The 17290-nt window shown below is 33.1% G+C and overlaps 1 protein-coding gene across 2 annotated transcripts in view; it reads right to left on the reverse strand.

Annotated features, from left to right (window-relative positions):
- LOC124368476 overlaps window positions 1–9304 on the reverse strand; it is a 51250-nt gene extending 41946 nt beyond the window's left edge. Inside the window, exons 1-2 of one of the 2 annotated variants that reach the window (XM_046825719.1) lie at window positions 8976–9304; window positions 7980–8082 (exon numbers count right to left, since the gene is read on the reverse strand). In XM_046825719.1, coding sequence (XP_046681675.1) covers window positions 7980–8082; window positions 8976–9038 — 166 coding nt within the window. In that variant the 5' untranslated portion in view covers window positions 9039–9304. The remainder of the gene's footprint in view (window positions 1–7979; window positions 8083–8975) is intronic. The other variant, XM_046825720.1, reaches the window with a different exon arrangement.
- Between the last annotated feature and the right edge of the window lie 7986 nt (window positions 9305–17290).

The raw sequence follows: 17290 nt of genomic DNA on the forward strand, positions 1-17290 counted from the left end.
CATTTACTCGAAATCTTGTCTCTCTTTGTCTCTCTTCCCACTAGTGGCATGTGATTGTTTTTTTTATGATTTGCTCCGAGTTTGGGAGGGGCACGCTTTCCGAGGCCTCCTGTCTTTTTCGCTAACTCGGAACACTTTGTCACGATCACACTGTTCAGATTATAATTTATATTTGCAAAACGGATAGTAAACAGTGGACAGTGGGTAATAAAGAAGTGAAAGGCAGGTAAATAAATTTTTTGCTTGTCCCTCGCATCAACCAGGCTACATAAATTATACCAGGGGACTAATCAGCATACAGACGAACAATATTTCAGACAAATTATATGTAAAGCAATTTAAAACAAATCACTTTAACTCATAATTCACAATATTTAGATACATTTTCGTTGCAGTTTACAAGACTGGTACATTGAAACTCATAGGCATTGACCCAACTGGTCTCAGAGCAAAAAAAATATAAATTAGACTTAGTGATGCACCCAGAAATCTGAGAGATGTCCATAATACCGGGTATTGTAAAAACCTGATCAGCAGGAAGATCCGGAAAGTTTTTGAAATATTAGATCCTAAAATCGTTAATTTATAGTATCTCTGTACTGATTAGAGGGCAAAGTTCAGGTCAGTGTGTATAAAGTTTACAGTAAAATAAAACTACTACCTATCACTAGGGGATGCTTATACAGGGATAATTAAAATCTTCTGTAATAAATACAGTTTATATGAAGCGTATTTAACTAAAATAAAAATTTAATTACAACATTAAAAAAATATTGAACAAAATAGTTAATTTTAAATCACAAATCAAGACCAAAGTTAAATTTTGATGCATTCAAAACTCTCGAATCAAAAAGTGCAAATATCCGATTTTGAAAGTTTAGAAGACGAAGTAACTAATAAAGATGCTGGGAGTTTTATTGAGATTAGGCTAGTTTATTTCTGCGTTTCTAAATATCAAACTGTTTACTAACAATAACGTCTATTTTTGATTTCTATTAAAACGAAAAAATACCGGTTTTTGGCGCTTTTTAATCAAACTGAAAATCTTTACTCGAAAATCTGTGATCCGATTAAGACAACGTATTTATGCAAGATAGATATAAGTGTAATCTAATTGAAGATTTAATTTGAGAATAGTATGATAAAGTTGTTATTAAATCTTAACTAAAATTTTTGACCGGGTGGTCCACAAAGTTCGGCATTGGTCACTTTATGGAGTGCTTAGGCATTATCTTGAGTGTGTAATTTTGTAAACCACTATTTATAACGTTTAATTTTCAACATAGATAGAATTGAGCAAGTTTGATTAATCTACCGTAACCGGCAACTGCTCTTTTTAACTCGCCAGACTGTCCAGGGCGTAGTAGTGCCTAGTAGTGGCAACGGTGATAACAAACCCACTCACTACTGTGACAACTGATCACTACTGCAAAATATACTTCTTTACCGGGTACTCGTCTGCCCCGAGAGTATAATTAATCTCAAACCGAAAGTACATCGCTGTTAAATGAACTTTTACAATACAGATACATTATACGTTTACCGCAATTCCTGGTACAAAATAATTCGACCCTTTTACCAGTAACTAGAACGTGTACCTGTACCATTTTTGGGGTACTCTGTAACGTATGATTCTAAATCAATACATTTAGTACTCAGTTACTTAAGTACCGGGTACAGGTATAAGCCACAAGAAATAACAGAACTACCCTAACCTTTGTGGCTGGTGCGTGAAGGTAAAATTAAAATATTAAGAAAAAATTGAATTATAATATGTGCAGTGCCGTGTATTTCGTAAATAAAATAGTTATAATGTTAGAATTTATACATTTGATTATGACTTTATTTCAAAGTTCTAACATGAATATTATTTTTAGTAAAAAAAGACTATTAGGCTATCGATTTCTTTTTTAAATAAAATGCTGTTGAAAGGGGGTGGTTGTGATTATCACATACCCTTATCGCAATATTTATTTTTACGCTTAATTATGTGTTTTAGTAAAACTATATTAATTAAGTATTGTTTCATCGCTTAATAGTTTTATATGGGTATGAAGTATGTTCTATAGCCTTCATTCTTTAGAGAATAAATATATATATTTCCAAGTTCCATCAGTTCTGGGATGATGAGTAAGGAAGTGACTTTTGGATGGTTTCATGTGGAATGACTCAATTCTGAGAGCCACTTGGTCTTGATCTCAGGGAGGTAGTGTAAAATGACGTTTTATATATGGATATATAATTTTATACGTGAATTAGGCAACATGTAAGAAAACCATTGTTGGTATTGGAGCTCCACGGTAACTTGCCTAAAACTTAAAATAATAAACATTCCGTGATAAAATCCGTTCCTTACAACGTTAGCACCAATTATGGTTAAAACCTAACCAATCACAAGGTGTTCGTAGAAGAAGTAAATAAAACTATCATGGCCCTGGCGCTCCGCCATCTTAGCTCTACACGCTCTTAAGAGCTATCTTTCATTATCATTTGGTCCATAAAACATTCATGCAAGTTTTGGTTAAAATCCATCCGGATTTCAAGTGTGTACGTTAAAATTAGTCTTTACTATTTAGTTGATCTATTTTCGCATGAATGGTTTCTAGTAACATTGTCATATATTATGGAAATGCAAGGGGATTGCAGACTAAAACATTACCTTTTAAATTGGGAGTCATACATAATAACTATAAAATTATTGCACTTAAAGATAACGGGGCTGAATGAATCGGTAAATACCTTAAGGGGATTTTAATTTAGCAGCAACGTGGGTAGTAATTTAATAAGTATGATGAAGGTTGAACATTAATAACTCAATCCGTTTGGAATATATCCAGGTGTATCAGGACTTAATTTACACCCTGTATATTATTAAAAGAAAGGAATGTACACGTAAACAATAAAAAAGAAATTTGAATACTATGAAGCATTCAAGACAGTCAGGGCAGAGTCAAAACTATGTATTAATTACCTAAACTGCATTTCTTATGTTGAGTAAGGATTGTGAAAAATCCTGTTTCTTTTTGGTTTTCTGTGAGGAGGTTGAGGTTGACAGGTGGCGGGACTGCGATAGCTTATCAGGCTCCAAGATTTCTTATCAGTGTATGATACCTCCCCTATAGACTGTAACCAGTTGATTAGTGGTGTGCTAAGGCCGCTTGTTCACGCTAGCATTGGCTGCCTCACACTCCATCACGTAACTGACCACGAACTGTTCAATGCCAAGTCTAAGCGTTCGTTTGGTCCGGATGATGTTCCATCCTTTAATTCTAAATGATGTTTTGCCTGTTTAGTTAAAACTTTTAAATAAAATTGCTTTCCTGACCCCTGAAAAGTGACAAAAGTGGTACTAATATTTTATAAAAGTCAGAAAAATCATATAAAAACTGTAGACCTGTCACTATTATCAATACCTGCTAAGTAATTCGAGTCAATTTTATTTGTATATATTAGAATTTTCCAACACGTAAGGAATTTGATCTCGCCGTTTCTGGATTGTTTTTTCTGATAGGTCAATTAATATAAACCTCTTTTTTTCTTGGGTTATTGTACTTCAGTTTTGGACAAAATAGGATAAGTGGATGTGGTTTCCACGGATTTTGCTAAAGCATTCGACAAGGTCAACCATCTTGAATTATTAAAAAAGTTATCATTTTCACAATGATTGTGTTGATATGCTGTTGTCGACTGTGACCTTTTTTGCCGCAGCCTTCAGACACTGTTCTGAGTTTTGGTAAATTGATAAATAGCTTTTCATTTCCTTTTTGCAGATAAGTAAGTTAGTCATAAATGTCTGTCAATCTGAATTTATTAAAATATTTACTATTATTGATGTTCTTTTATATCTTTTTAATTGTAATTACGCACTATATATTTATTATTTAAGATATTGCATGTTGTACTTTGCCTGATTTGGTGTGTAAAATGTGTATTTACGAGTATTAAACTTTAAAATTTTAAATGAATATGTATCGCATAACACATAGACTCTGTGAATATTATTATTACTGAACATTTAAAATTGAATTAAGTGAATAGCACATATCATGGCCATATTGTTGAATATATAATGTATTTATTTTCATATTTAATGCTAGTGATTATATAATTTTATTTTGATTTCCTACAATGTAAGTGGATTTTAATCTGTTTTGTAGCATGAGAATTCCTATAAATAAATCAATCATAGTATTTGTGTAAGAACCTAGTAAATGTAAGTGTAATAACGGAGAATTGATTACTTAACTTAATATATTTATTTTTTTACTAAAAGGCTGAGCTTTTTAAAAACTTAAATAGATTAAATCTTCCATATTTAAGTATTAAATATGACGTACCACATAACCGTTCCATATTTTTTATCACTATTAGAATTATAGTGGGATTTCTCAAATATTTGAGTACTTCAATAGATTAATTTGCTAGATACAACACTTAAAAATGTTTAGATAGTGATACTAATGACCCTAATATGAGATATATGCCAGGCGGTATTCTTATCGGATGTTCAACTATAAATCTCATTAAAGATAGTCGTAATTAGGTACATATAATTATATACAGCTGTAATTGTTTTGGATTCGGAAATTAAATTTTTGGCTGACGACTTTTTAAGTCACGTATAGTTTGACTATGATTACATTCTCTTTTGACGGAAAATGATTCGCCTTACGTTATTGCCTTGTGGTGTGAGAGTTGTATAATACTGGAGTTGAACACAAGTCTTATAAACTCCAATTTCAAATGTAAACATTGACGATCTGAGTGAAATCTCGTAGAAATACAGAAGGATCATTATACTAACAAATATTATACTAAATATTGCTGTTCAAAGGCAGAGACGCATTTATGGCAGACTAGCATTCCTACAGTTCACAAATCATAAAGGTTTATTTTAATCATAAAGGTTCATTGTCTATAAATTTAAAGGATAGCCTCGATAAAAGAATTTCACTAACTTAAATTTTCGTCTGCCTATCAAAAATATCCTTTGCTCTTAATTCCTCCAGTATATTTCCGCCAAAGCGCCTCTCTAATACATATTGTTCCAGATCGTACCACGAGATTGACCAAGAGACCAGGTTCTTTGGAGGATTATACAATCGTAGAGCTACTTTATTACTCCACATTTGATTTAAGCGATGTTTTCAAAAGATGTAATAAATCTTGGAAGAAACAAATCTAATTGTTCCCACGAGTAAATTTCATAAGATTGACGGGAATAGAATATTTTATAGTAGCATCAGATTGATTTAGGAGTGTAGGTTATGGCTATAAACCGTTTCAATGAAATCCACAATTCCTCTACAATACTAAGTTCTGATCAGTAACGTTCATACTGCAGTAACTAAATGTGCAAAAGTATTCTAATGGGGATGTACCTAGTAAGCTGTATAAGTACCGAATGTTGCGTGGGAGTCATCAATATTGATAACGAATTACTATCTTCAAACTAATGAGTGGATAGAACACTCAGAACAATACGGGAAGAATGACCATACCCCTAGCTACAACGGGTTTGAGGAAGGGTTCATGCAAGGACAGATACCTCGAGTGCGTCTTTAGTAACGTTTTTGTTTGACTAATAATGAGCAACGTTTCCGGTAACAGAGCAAAGAACAAACATTTATATTATATTATATACAATAACCACACAATGCAGTTGTATTGACAACTACAAGGAGACAATCGTTTGTCGCGCTTGATTATAAGTATTATTAAATTTCGTGAATGATCTAAAATATTAACTGTAGTCAGTTTTTATTCATATTTTCTTATCAAGACATATTTAAAACGATACAAAAACACGGCTTTATCTATTAAAACGACACAGTATGACCATCTGGCTAGAAATATAAGGTTTTTGTTCGTTAATCTTGTTGACTGAGACTAATAAAGCAAATGTTTAATTGTCTTGTGAAAGACACTTGACCATGAACTTTTATCATTTTGTAATTTTAGTCCTTGCAATATCCCGGCAAAATATTTAAAAAATAGGATGCCTGGTGATAAATTACATACTTAAAGAAAATAACAAAAGTTTTCACTTCTGTTTATATAGGATATAGATAATGGGCTCACGGCTACCAAAAGTGTTATGATGGGGGAGGGTTGGGCTAGCTCAAGATCATTATCAGCTGTTTTCTGCGTCAAGTGCCAGTAGAATATGTAGAATTGCGTTCTTTATAGATTTTGGTCATTGATCTCACCGTTGCTTCTTAAATCTAACAATTCAAGCAAAATAAATTAAGTATATTTTATGCACTTATTATTCATATTGTAACATTGCTAAAGCCTAATTACTACTTACTGGAAAATTATATTAGTATTTGTAAGAGCAAAATGTACTAAAAATTAAAACAATATATTTCATTTAGTCGTATATTGGGATATAGCTAAAGTTATAATATAATAATGAAAACACAATAAAGAATATGTAAAATACTATACAATGTGACTAGCAAATCATGACAGAATAACTTTAACACTTATCACGGAGTACACATATCCAAACGTATAAGGATATGTGAAGATAGTCACATAATTTCTATTTCGGATGTCAAGTAATCTAGACTTATCTGAAACTTGTTGATACCTACATTGATTTTAAGCTTCAAGCGAATATGAAAAATAGACATTATGAAATATATACGAAGGTATCTGAACCCGGGACCTTCTATGTTCCATAGGAGTGTCAACGTTTTATGTAGGTATATTTATCGTTAGAAACGTACTTTGATTTTGTTTCAGGACACGAATGAGAATTAATTACGAAATATTTTGCTAAGAGCTATTTCCGGAAACGCTGTACCAATACGGCTAATTCTTTTTTGTTAAGTCCTAAGAAGGTTTTATGAAAAGAATTGGAAACGATTTACAAAATAGTTTGGAATTCAGAAAAATAAGGAAAATATTTACGAAACATAATCCATACATAACAACAAAAACATAATAATCGAAACATAATAATGTTGGACAGTAAACAGCTGCTGACTCTTTCAGCTGACCTTTTCCAAAGAGGTAGAAATATGGGTTTGTTTAAATTTTAGAAAATATTAAATACTCAGTAATTCATTAATTGAGTAATAAAGATTACAGAGACGAAATTCTATAACTAAAAGCGATTCTCTGAATGTGTTGCTAAACACTAATCTTAAAAACGACTGGACCAGTTTGGCTATTAAAAGATTTCATTGAAGTCCAAGGGAGGTTCATACGGAGAAGAACATTGGAAAAGTTTCCCGTAAAACTTTAGAATCTGGAAAAATAATAGTAATATTTATATTTTATAATCCACGTTTAACTGATACTGAACAGTTGGCACTTTTAAACTTTCTTTTATGTCTCAGCTGATGCTCGCCTAAGAAACTGAAAAGTTTATTTACAATTTAATTTTATAAAATATTAAGAACACAGTGCTTGATCAGTGCTGCACCAGTACTATGGGATTTGCTCCTACACATACAAATGAGAAAAAAGTTCATTTGAAGGTGTGTCCTAAAATCTAGTTTTCTGTGTATCTGTGTGTTTTTTATATAGAAATATATCTTTTGACCCAGTTAAGAAAAAGTTATAAAACCTGAGAATTGTATTAATCTTTGGTAGACCTTCTTGAAAAAAAAAACATTAACGATTCCTGTTACCCGTTTAAAAATGGCGGACGATAGTAGGTTTTGAGTTATTTTGATGGATTAATTTAAACGTCCGCCATTTTGAAACGGGTAAAAGGATTTTATAAAAGAATGAATAGGCAAAGTTCCTGCCATTGCTCTGCTACGGTATTGAAATCCTGTTCCTGTATTCAATTGCGAATGTAAAAAAGCACAATGTGTAATTTAATTACGCACTATTTTCCCCCGTACTCAGTATTCTATATTAAAAGGGTTTTCATCTAAATAAAATCCTAGAGACAATTTGTTTAGGAATGTAAATATAAAAAAATATCTTCAATATTTCATATAATAATATTCTGTACTTACTTAGCAGATTGAATATTAAAACCTTTTCTCTGGTAGGTGATTTGCTCAGATCTTGTTCCAAAATTGCCAAGGCTTTACCAGAAACATGTCGTAGAAATGACAGCTGGATAAAATTAATTATATATATATATATATATTATCATGAAGATAGCTTCATAAATAACATTATGGGGCTATCTAGTAAATATTCGTAAATACAAACAAAACAAATCTTTTTAGAGCATTTATAAATCTAAAGATACGCTTACAAAGTTACAAGCAATACAAAAGTAGAGTTTATTAAAAATCTTGGAAATTTTTACAAATAAGAATATCAAATATTCAGTAAGGGTGATTGACTTTAAATCATTTATAATTTGGCTTTTAATATATTGTATAGTTATAATTATATTTGCAAACGTCGGTTTTACACACGCTGGCACTTTATGGGTAAAAGTTGGAACGGATGAATCTTTAAAATACGATGAAACACTTTTAGATGTTTTTATCAGAGAATTAAAATGTGTTTTGAAGTATTTATTTTATTTGCCACTTTTCCTAAGATACTATTTAAGGGATCTTATACGCTACAAGTACGTTAAAAGTAAAAACATACTATATAAACCAACGGCTGAGATTGTCATTAGGCACGTAGCAGTATATGGTGAACTGAAGTTAATGCACACCTTAACATTTGCGCAAAACAAGTAGAAAGATATTTGAAATATATACAGATCGATGAATTAGTTTATGTAGAATGACATATAAAGCAATATAGAATAGAGGGTCAGTTGATACCTAAAGATTTCTATCTATATCATAATTTTAAGATATCATAATGATTAACGTTACAGAATAATAAAGCCTAGAAATTTGAAAACTAGAAATTGAATTAAGTAGCTGGTTTCCACATAAGGATCAACGTATAATACACGTTTACCTAAGTACAAAATCACCTGTACCCAACTAGATTTAAAATGTAAGGTATTATGGTACCTTTAAGAAAGCTGCACTAACCTGGCTGATAAATACTGGTCGTGGGATATGAATCATGTAGGACCTACACAAATACACACACATTCATTTTATAAATACACCAGAACACGTTCAATACACATCACAAGATACGTACGATTTAAAATTTATATCACACACTAAATTTACATACACAAAGCAATAAAATCGGCAATTCACGAAATACTCATTTTAAAACTAATTTTAACATGTTAAGTTAAATAGGTTATGTTCATGGTTTTAAAACAACAGTCTGTATGATGACTGACAGCCTAATTCGTACTGATAACTAACTATCCACAGAGTTCCTCGCTTATCACAAACACAACTGGACAAGTTATATCACATGGCACTTACTTTCTTCATGCACAGCATGTTGCTTCTTATCAAATCTATTTTATAGTTTATTACATGTCATGCCTACATTACCCATCTCTAGATATACATATCTTGTTTCTTGTTTACATATTATTTATGGTTTTAGCGTAACTTTAGACTTACTCATTATATATATATATATATAATATATATATATAATCATTATATATTATCATTATTATATATATATATATATATATATATATATATATATATATATATATATATATATATATATATAAATAACTTATTTAAATTAATACGTCGATAACATAACAGTGCAAACTTTAAACATATTTTTTAAATACTTTTAACCTTTTCCATATATGACCCCCGACATGGAAAAATTGGTGATGCAAAATTTTTGTTAAAGATTAATAAATAAAATAATTAGAAAACTTTAAATTTTAAATTGCAGCTCCATATTATGACGCATCAGATCAAAAACAATTTTGTAAACAACTGTCATTTTGTACACGAACAAGATAAAATATCTTTCTTTTAAAAACTTTGAGGTGCTCCTTAATAAACATTCTGAAAAGGTAAAACAAAACATTCATAAAAGAAATTCATTGAAGGAATTCAAATGAACATCCTGTAAAAGCTTTTCTATTTTTATCCTTAAAGAAACGTTAATAGGAATTACATCTGCCCAAGATGTAATTCCCAATGCTTTCAGTATACTTCTTGTGCATTACTTTGTTTATTAGTTTTCAATACGCTTGCACCTAACTTGGCTGAATAGCTACGGCTATTGGACAATGATATGGAGAAAGCGGTTGAACAAAGTTTCGGGAAAGTACCAATAAACCACTTACTCGATTCACACTTGCAGGGCCGTTCTTACCTTTTGCGGGGCCCGGTGCAAAGTTTACTGCAGGGCTCCTCAATTCGGCACCCGTCTAGCACCTCCTCAAACCTCTATAATTATGACGGCATATCGCTTGAATACACATAACAAAAGAAAATATGTTGCAATAATACTTAAGTACGAAATACAGTTAAAAGATAAATTAGGCTACTAATTTATCAGAGAACAGACAACATCCTTCTGTTTAGTATTCTTTTGAGACTATTATGGATGTGATTCTCAGTTGTAAATTAATAAAAATATTTAATACCATAAGTTATAGGTTTCATTGGTTTGCTACTGTCTTAGACACTGTGAAATTTTAAGTTCGGAGACAAAATATTCCAATATTATATAAAATTACAAATTACCGTATACCATATACATACTTTCCTAAGAATATCTCTAGCTGGTTTAAAATCACTTTTGTTTCCCAATGAGACGGACAAGTAACACCAAAATCCTGTGTTTTGTGTTGGCTATGCTGATATGCAAACTAACATCACGATTACAATTGCTTCTTGCTGTTTTAGTCGCAGTTATATTTAATATAAACTCTTTATTAATATGCATTTGCAAACAAGATTTTCTGGTGCACCAGTCGCACCTGATAAGGCCGACCCTGCATATGCTCGACAATCCTATGGCGTGTCTAGATCACAAGCAACAATACAATGTTCACATAGAAAAGTAAGCAATCAGAATTATGTTGTGTTTATTTCCCTCATACATTGCAATAATTCATTCATAAATTTAAGAATGATAAATAATTCATATTATGGTTCTGAAGAACCGTATAATATTAGATATTGAAATATTGTTGTTGCATATCATGTAATAAATCTTTTTGAAACTAAACTTCTCTGGTAAGAATACTTGTAAAGCCCTTCTCAGGCATTAAATTAAAATGTGACTGAATAGTGACAATAGCACCTACTTTGGGATAAAAATGTTTATTTATCCGAGTTTGAAAGTTAACCACCCAATAACTCATAAGAACTACAACGCTGCATATAGCACCATTATCTGTCTGGAGAATTGCATCTACAAACGAGCAGGCGCCTATATGTCCGGCCGCCGAAAATGAACTGTTCAATTAGATCTTTGTTAAAACTAAACGTTTTAAATATTATTTAACGCTAGTAAACGCCCATATAATGGATGAACTCAATGACATAACCAATGTCGAATATTGTTGAACCGGCCGGTCAAGAAAGTCCAATATCATAAACATAACATTTTAATATAACTCCAATTGTTGTAGCTTCACTATTGTAGCAGTTACTTTTTGGTTATCTTCCAAACTTGGCTATCAAAACGTTTTGATCTAAGAGTAGTATATGAGTTTTAGGTTTAGAATTAACTGTTCATTATTGTTACGATATAAACATAACTAACAACTCACTAGCTATTCACAGTGACATTCATATTATATTTGTCATATAATCCTATTTAATAGAGGAAGTGTATTAATATTATTTTCAGATATTAATATATTATGTATTACTCGTGCTGTTGGGCTAGCCAGGTTGTCATCGAATTACTCATTAAAGTGTAAATAGTATATTTGTCTTCGAAAATGATTCAAAAGTAGATATCGATATTAACTGGGTTGATTGATCAGATGTAACGTAAAATGAATTGATTTGTATTGTTCTCGTACTTAACTCTTCACTCATAATAAGTAAGTATAATATGTTTCGTGAAGTGTATTACCACCAGTAATATTCTAAAACAGTTTTAGTGTCTAACGAACTCAACAGAGACAAATACAAGAATTATTTTACAAGACATCACTCCTAAAATTAATCCATTCTAAAAAAAAACGTATTTTCGTTGAAAAAAAGATAACTACATATTTTCGACATATAGAAATAAATTTATTCCCAAACGACAGCTAGCAACCCTTGCAATCCGAGGAATAGACGTTGGGCTTACTGCTTAGTTCAAACTCATCACACCAAAATCAATCAATCAATCAATCATCAATCATTTTCTTTATTTTGGAATTTCGTAGAGAAATACAAAGGCGTCAATATGTTATAAATTACTAAAAGTAAACAGTAAACAATATGTCAACATAAATTTTAAAGTCATATGGATAACAGTACAGTGAAGTGTCCGTATCAGTTATTGGGTTTTAGAAACTCTGCTAGACTGTAGAAGAGGGTCGGTCTGTAAGCCATCTGCTCAGCTCCCTCCTCAAGTCCTGCCCTTTAAGTCCTCTAATGTTGTCGGGAAGGTGATTATGAAGCTTGCAGCCAATGTAGAGTGGTTGTCTTTCATACAAGGTGAGTCTATGTTGAGGTGTCACGAAGAAGGATGCATGCTGGTATTGTAGTTATGTATTTTGTCATTACGTAGAGGTTCATGTTTGTCAGCATACATAATTGCCTCTTGTATATATAGATTGACTACTGTCTTGATCTTGAGATCTTTGAAAGAGTTACGGCAGGTTTCCAATGGTTGTAGATCCGCAAGAATCCGTATTGCTCGTTTCTGTAAGATCAAATACTCTTTCCATGTTGCCGTGAGAGGTTCCGCCCCAGACAATTAGTCCATACCTTATGTGTGGTTCACATAGGCCAAAATATGCTGTTCTTGCAGTATTGATGTCGGCAACTTGTTTAAGTCTTCTCATAGCATAAAGGCCAGATGACAGTGTTTTGCATAAGTTATCTACATGAGGGGTCCACGTATGTTTTCTGTCAATGGTCATACCAAGCAGTTTCACCTTATCTTCAAGAACTATGTTTTCGAGTCCCACTGTTTCAGCGTTGCTCTTCCAAAAACAGATCTGCTTTGTTTTTGTTGTGTTTGCGACTAGGTCATTGTCTTTACAATATTTATAGGCCTTATGAAGGCTCTGAGCAGAGCGTTCTTTTAAGTTGGCAGTTGTGTCTCCACTTATTATCAGTGTGGTATCATCTGCAAACATTAAACATGTGCTCAAGTCACCAAGTTGTTGTGGCATGTCGTTGGTAAAAAAGAATAAATAGGATTGGTCCTAAAACCGAGCCTTGTGGCACTCCCCAGGTTATTTCCTTTGGACTAGATTTCACAAACTGAAACCATGTTGTTTGCTGTGTATTTTATCTCAACCACTTGGCTACGTCCAGTTAAGTAGGATTGGAACCATGATTTAGCTGATCCTTTTATACCAAGTGCATCAAGTGTTTGAAAGAATGAGGTCGTGTCCCAAGGAGTCAAAGGCCTTGCTGAAGTCCAGTAGAAGTCCAGTAACTATCTTTCCATCTTCAAGTAGATCAATTACATTTTGTATAAGACTAGTTATTGCAGTTTGTGGTAGATTTTCCTTTGACAAATCCATGCTGCTTGTCGGTTAACAGATTGTTGTCTTGTAAGTGTTTTAATAATCTTGCAAGGACCACTTTCTCTATTAATTTAGAGAAATTTGAAAACCAATGATATTGGTCTGTAATTTGAGGGATCTGTGGGAGCACCTTTCTTGTATTTGGGGTAGACCTTTGAGCATTTTAAAGTGCCAGGGAATAGTCCTTCTTTAAATGATTTATTAATTATACTTGCTAATGGAGAAATCAATTCATAGGCGCAGACTTTGATTATTTTGGAGGGAATTTCATCCAGTCCTGCTGACCATTTAGGTTTAAAAGAGGCAATTATTCTTTGTAGCTCTTCTGGGTTGGTTGAGGAGTTAGTTCAGAGAGGTATATGTTGCACCCAGCGATGTTGTTATGTGTAAGTTGGGGTTCTTGATATATTGTTTTTTTTCCAGCGCCTCATCAGCAGCACTAATCGAAATATCCATTAAGTTGTTCTGCTATTTCAAGGGGCTTTCTTAGTACTTTTCCATCCACTCTTAGTTGAAATTTGACCCGTCTTCTTGTCCTTGCTTTTTCCGCTCTTTATTTATAATGTTCCAGATTGCTTTTGATTTATTATGTGCTTTGTCAATGTATTCCTTTGATATCTGCTTTCTCAGTGATTTTTAAATTTTAAGGTCATAAATTTTCTTTGTGGCTGCACAGGTTTCTTTGTCTTCTTCAGCTCCTGTTTGTTCATATCTTGAAAAGGCTTGCAAATAGTCTTGCTTTAGCATAAGCGCGTCTTTGTTTTCGTAGATTTTTGTGTTTTTCCTTCCTTCTTGGTCTTTTTTTCGTTTTTGGACAGGCTGTCTCTATATTAGCAGTCAATGATGTAAGGAATTTGTTGTAGGCTTCCTCAGAGTTTTCAGCATTATGGACCTCGAGCCAGTGGTTTTCTGATAGGAGGTATTTCAAGTGTAGCAAGTTTTCTTCATGGAAAACCCGTGTGATTTGACCTGGTTGAGTTGAGCTTGACCTAGAGGACTTGAAACTACATATTTGGGCCCTGTGGTCAGAAATTCCGGTTTGTATCACCTCAATTTTGAAATTTGTAATATACTGATTAGTACACACACAGTCAATGGATGTTGCAGTTGTGCCAGTCACTCTGGTAGGAGGTAGGTGAAGTCTTTCAATGTCAATGAAGCAAGCAATTTCATTTAATTTGGTTGTATTGTTGTCAGATTTTAGAGTGTCCACGTTAATATCACCCATGATGATCAGGGGGTTTTTATGAGCTTTAGTTTCTTCTATGATTGCGGAGAGTCGGACCAGGACCTCATCCAAATTAGCCTTCGGTTGTCTATACAGTCCGAGCAGATACAGTGCACTGTCTGCTTGGCATATTTTGATCATTTGAAGCCTCTAGATTTAGCTCCTTGCATTCCTTTAGTACCTCAATGGGAACTATGGATTTCACTAGGCAGTCTTTCGAGTAGATTGCGACGCCACCCATTTTGTGGTCAGTTCTGCTGAAGTGAGAAAGAAGTGTATAATTAATTAGGTTAGTGATGGTAATTTCATTTTCGTTTAGGCCCATGTTCTGTCAAGATGATGATATCAGGCTCTGTAGATTGTATTAGGTGGTTTATGCGGTCAACTTTGCTTGCTAGTCCCTTACGTTCTGGTGTATAATTGTAAAATCAGCTAATTTGCTTTTTATTTTGCTGTTTATAAGGTTGTTGTGGCCTAAAAAATTAGTTTGGTGATCTTCGGATGGTTGGGTTGCTTGATTTAAAATTGGTTTGAGCTTGGTTGGGGACGGTGGCTGTAAAGAGTGGTTGGGATTGGATGTCTTCAGGGCCACTTTATCTGAATCCTGTCTCAGTGTTTTCAAAATGGGCTGGTGAGAGCTGATTTAGCGTATCAGAAGAAGGGAGGGTTATTGGGGTCACGTTTTTAGTGGATGTAGAATTTTTTTGAGTCATAATCTGACGATAATATTCAGATATTCTTCGTAAAAAAATTCATCTACACTTTGTTTTTCTGGCTTCACACTTTGCATACATTGGTGGTGTTTTTGTAAGTTGCGCTTTTGCCTTGTCTGGCTTACATAGTGATGAATTAAAGTGTGGTGAGGTGTAGCCATGGTTTCAGGTAGAGAGTTGATTGATCTCTCTGTTGCCGTGGTTGACTATCTGTTATTTCACATTTCTCTCTGTACCTTTTTGCCTGCAGTGAGATGCTGAAGTAGTTCTTCCCATGTTTTCACTTGTCTGTGTTTGTTTTCAGGTGTTGAAGAGAAGGCGGTATAGGGATTTAAGACAGATTTATTAGACTTTTTTATTTCTTGTTTGGGGGTAACAGGAGGATGAGTTTAATCCTTCATGTCTTTAATCAGGCTTTCTAATTTGCCTTGCCTAATTTTTATCTGGTCTATGTTCCAAATTACAGAGGAGTTTGATAGCTGTATGATATTTTCTATATTGTCTTGTCCTAATTTTAGTTTGGCTAGTTTCTGTCAGTAGGAATGTATTTGAGGCTAATTGCAGAGTATTTTTGAGTCGAGTGGTAGGTGACTCTGAGTTGCAGGTCTGCGTTTTTCTATGTTCTTGAAATTTTTTTGGGCTGTCCAAAATTATCCGTTACCATACACTTGTTAGTCTTAAGTTGTGTAGTTTCCCCCTGTAGATGCTTTATTTTTCCTTCATGTTTATGGATTATTTCTCCATTTTTTTTTATCATGTTCTTCAAAAGTCCTTATTAGTTCTTCTCGCAGTTTAAGGCTCTTTTTCCAACTGTCGGTCCGTTTCATTCACGGTTTTCCCTAGAAGGCACAGGTTTCGTTGCAGTACAGTTTCCTTTTCTTCTTCCAATTTTTCAATTTGGGCTTCATAGTGCATGTTGTTTATATTTTTTATTTGGTTAATTTCTGTAGTTAGCTTTAGGTTTTCCATTTTCATCTGTTTCCAGGTCTTGTTTAAGTTTCTCATTTTCCACCAGTAGAGCATTCCCCACTTCTGCTGCAAGAGTAAGAGAGGTTTCAAGATCCGGTTCTTGTTGATTTTTTAGATTTCTAATTTTTTTTCTTCAACATGTTGCATGCTCTGGCTTTGTGGAGTGGTTGTACAATTGGGGCATTTCCATTTCTCTATTTCTTCAGTTTTCAGTTGTTTAAACATCTTGTCTGCTCTATATTCAGGCATTTTGAGTGGAACCATTTCTTACAGTGACCTGTTGCAGAGGAGTGCTTTGTATCTTACATTGGTAGCACAGACTCCACAGGGGTATTTATTAGACATAGCCCTTGGAATAGTTTTGTTTTATCATTAATTAGCAGATAATAGTATAAAAAAGTTCCCCTTTATGATATTTTGCGGTAAGTAAAAATAAAATATAAGTGAATATATATTGAGTAGTATATTTCCTTTGCTATAACAGTAGTTTCTATGGTCCAGGTGGTTTTATATTGGGGATTCTGATGCTAGTAGGCAGCGATTTTGGTGTGGTTATCAGTCGCTGATAGCATGTCTTAGGAAAAAATGCTTTTGTTTACTTAGTTAGAATGAGGTTGTTCTTAAAAGCAGTCAACTGCCAGTGCAAACAGACAGACAGTTTATTGCAAATGTCTGATTATAAGAAGGTGTGCAGTGTATTTATTTAATTATTCATAATAAATAATTATTCTAATTGTACATTGAATATTTTCTAACAGCTGAGAAACAGCTGTAGAATTAGAATATTAGTCTGACAGTCTTATCAGTCAGATAGCAGACTGAGGTCAGTCAAGGCCATGTTGATTG

Source organism: Homalodisca vitripennis, chromosome X (assembly GCF_021130785.1).
Source record: "Homalodisca vitripennis isolate AUS2020 chromosome X, UT_GWSS_2.1, whole genome shotgun sequence".
NCBI classification, from domain to species: domain Eukaryota; kingdom Metazoa; phylum Arthropoda; class Insecta; order Hemiptera; family Cicadellidae; genus Homalodisca; species Homalodisca vitripennis.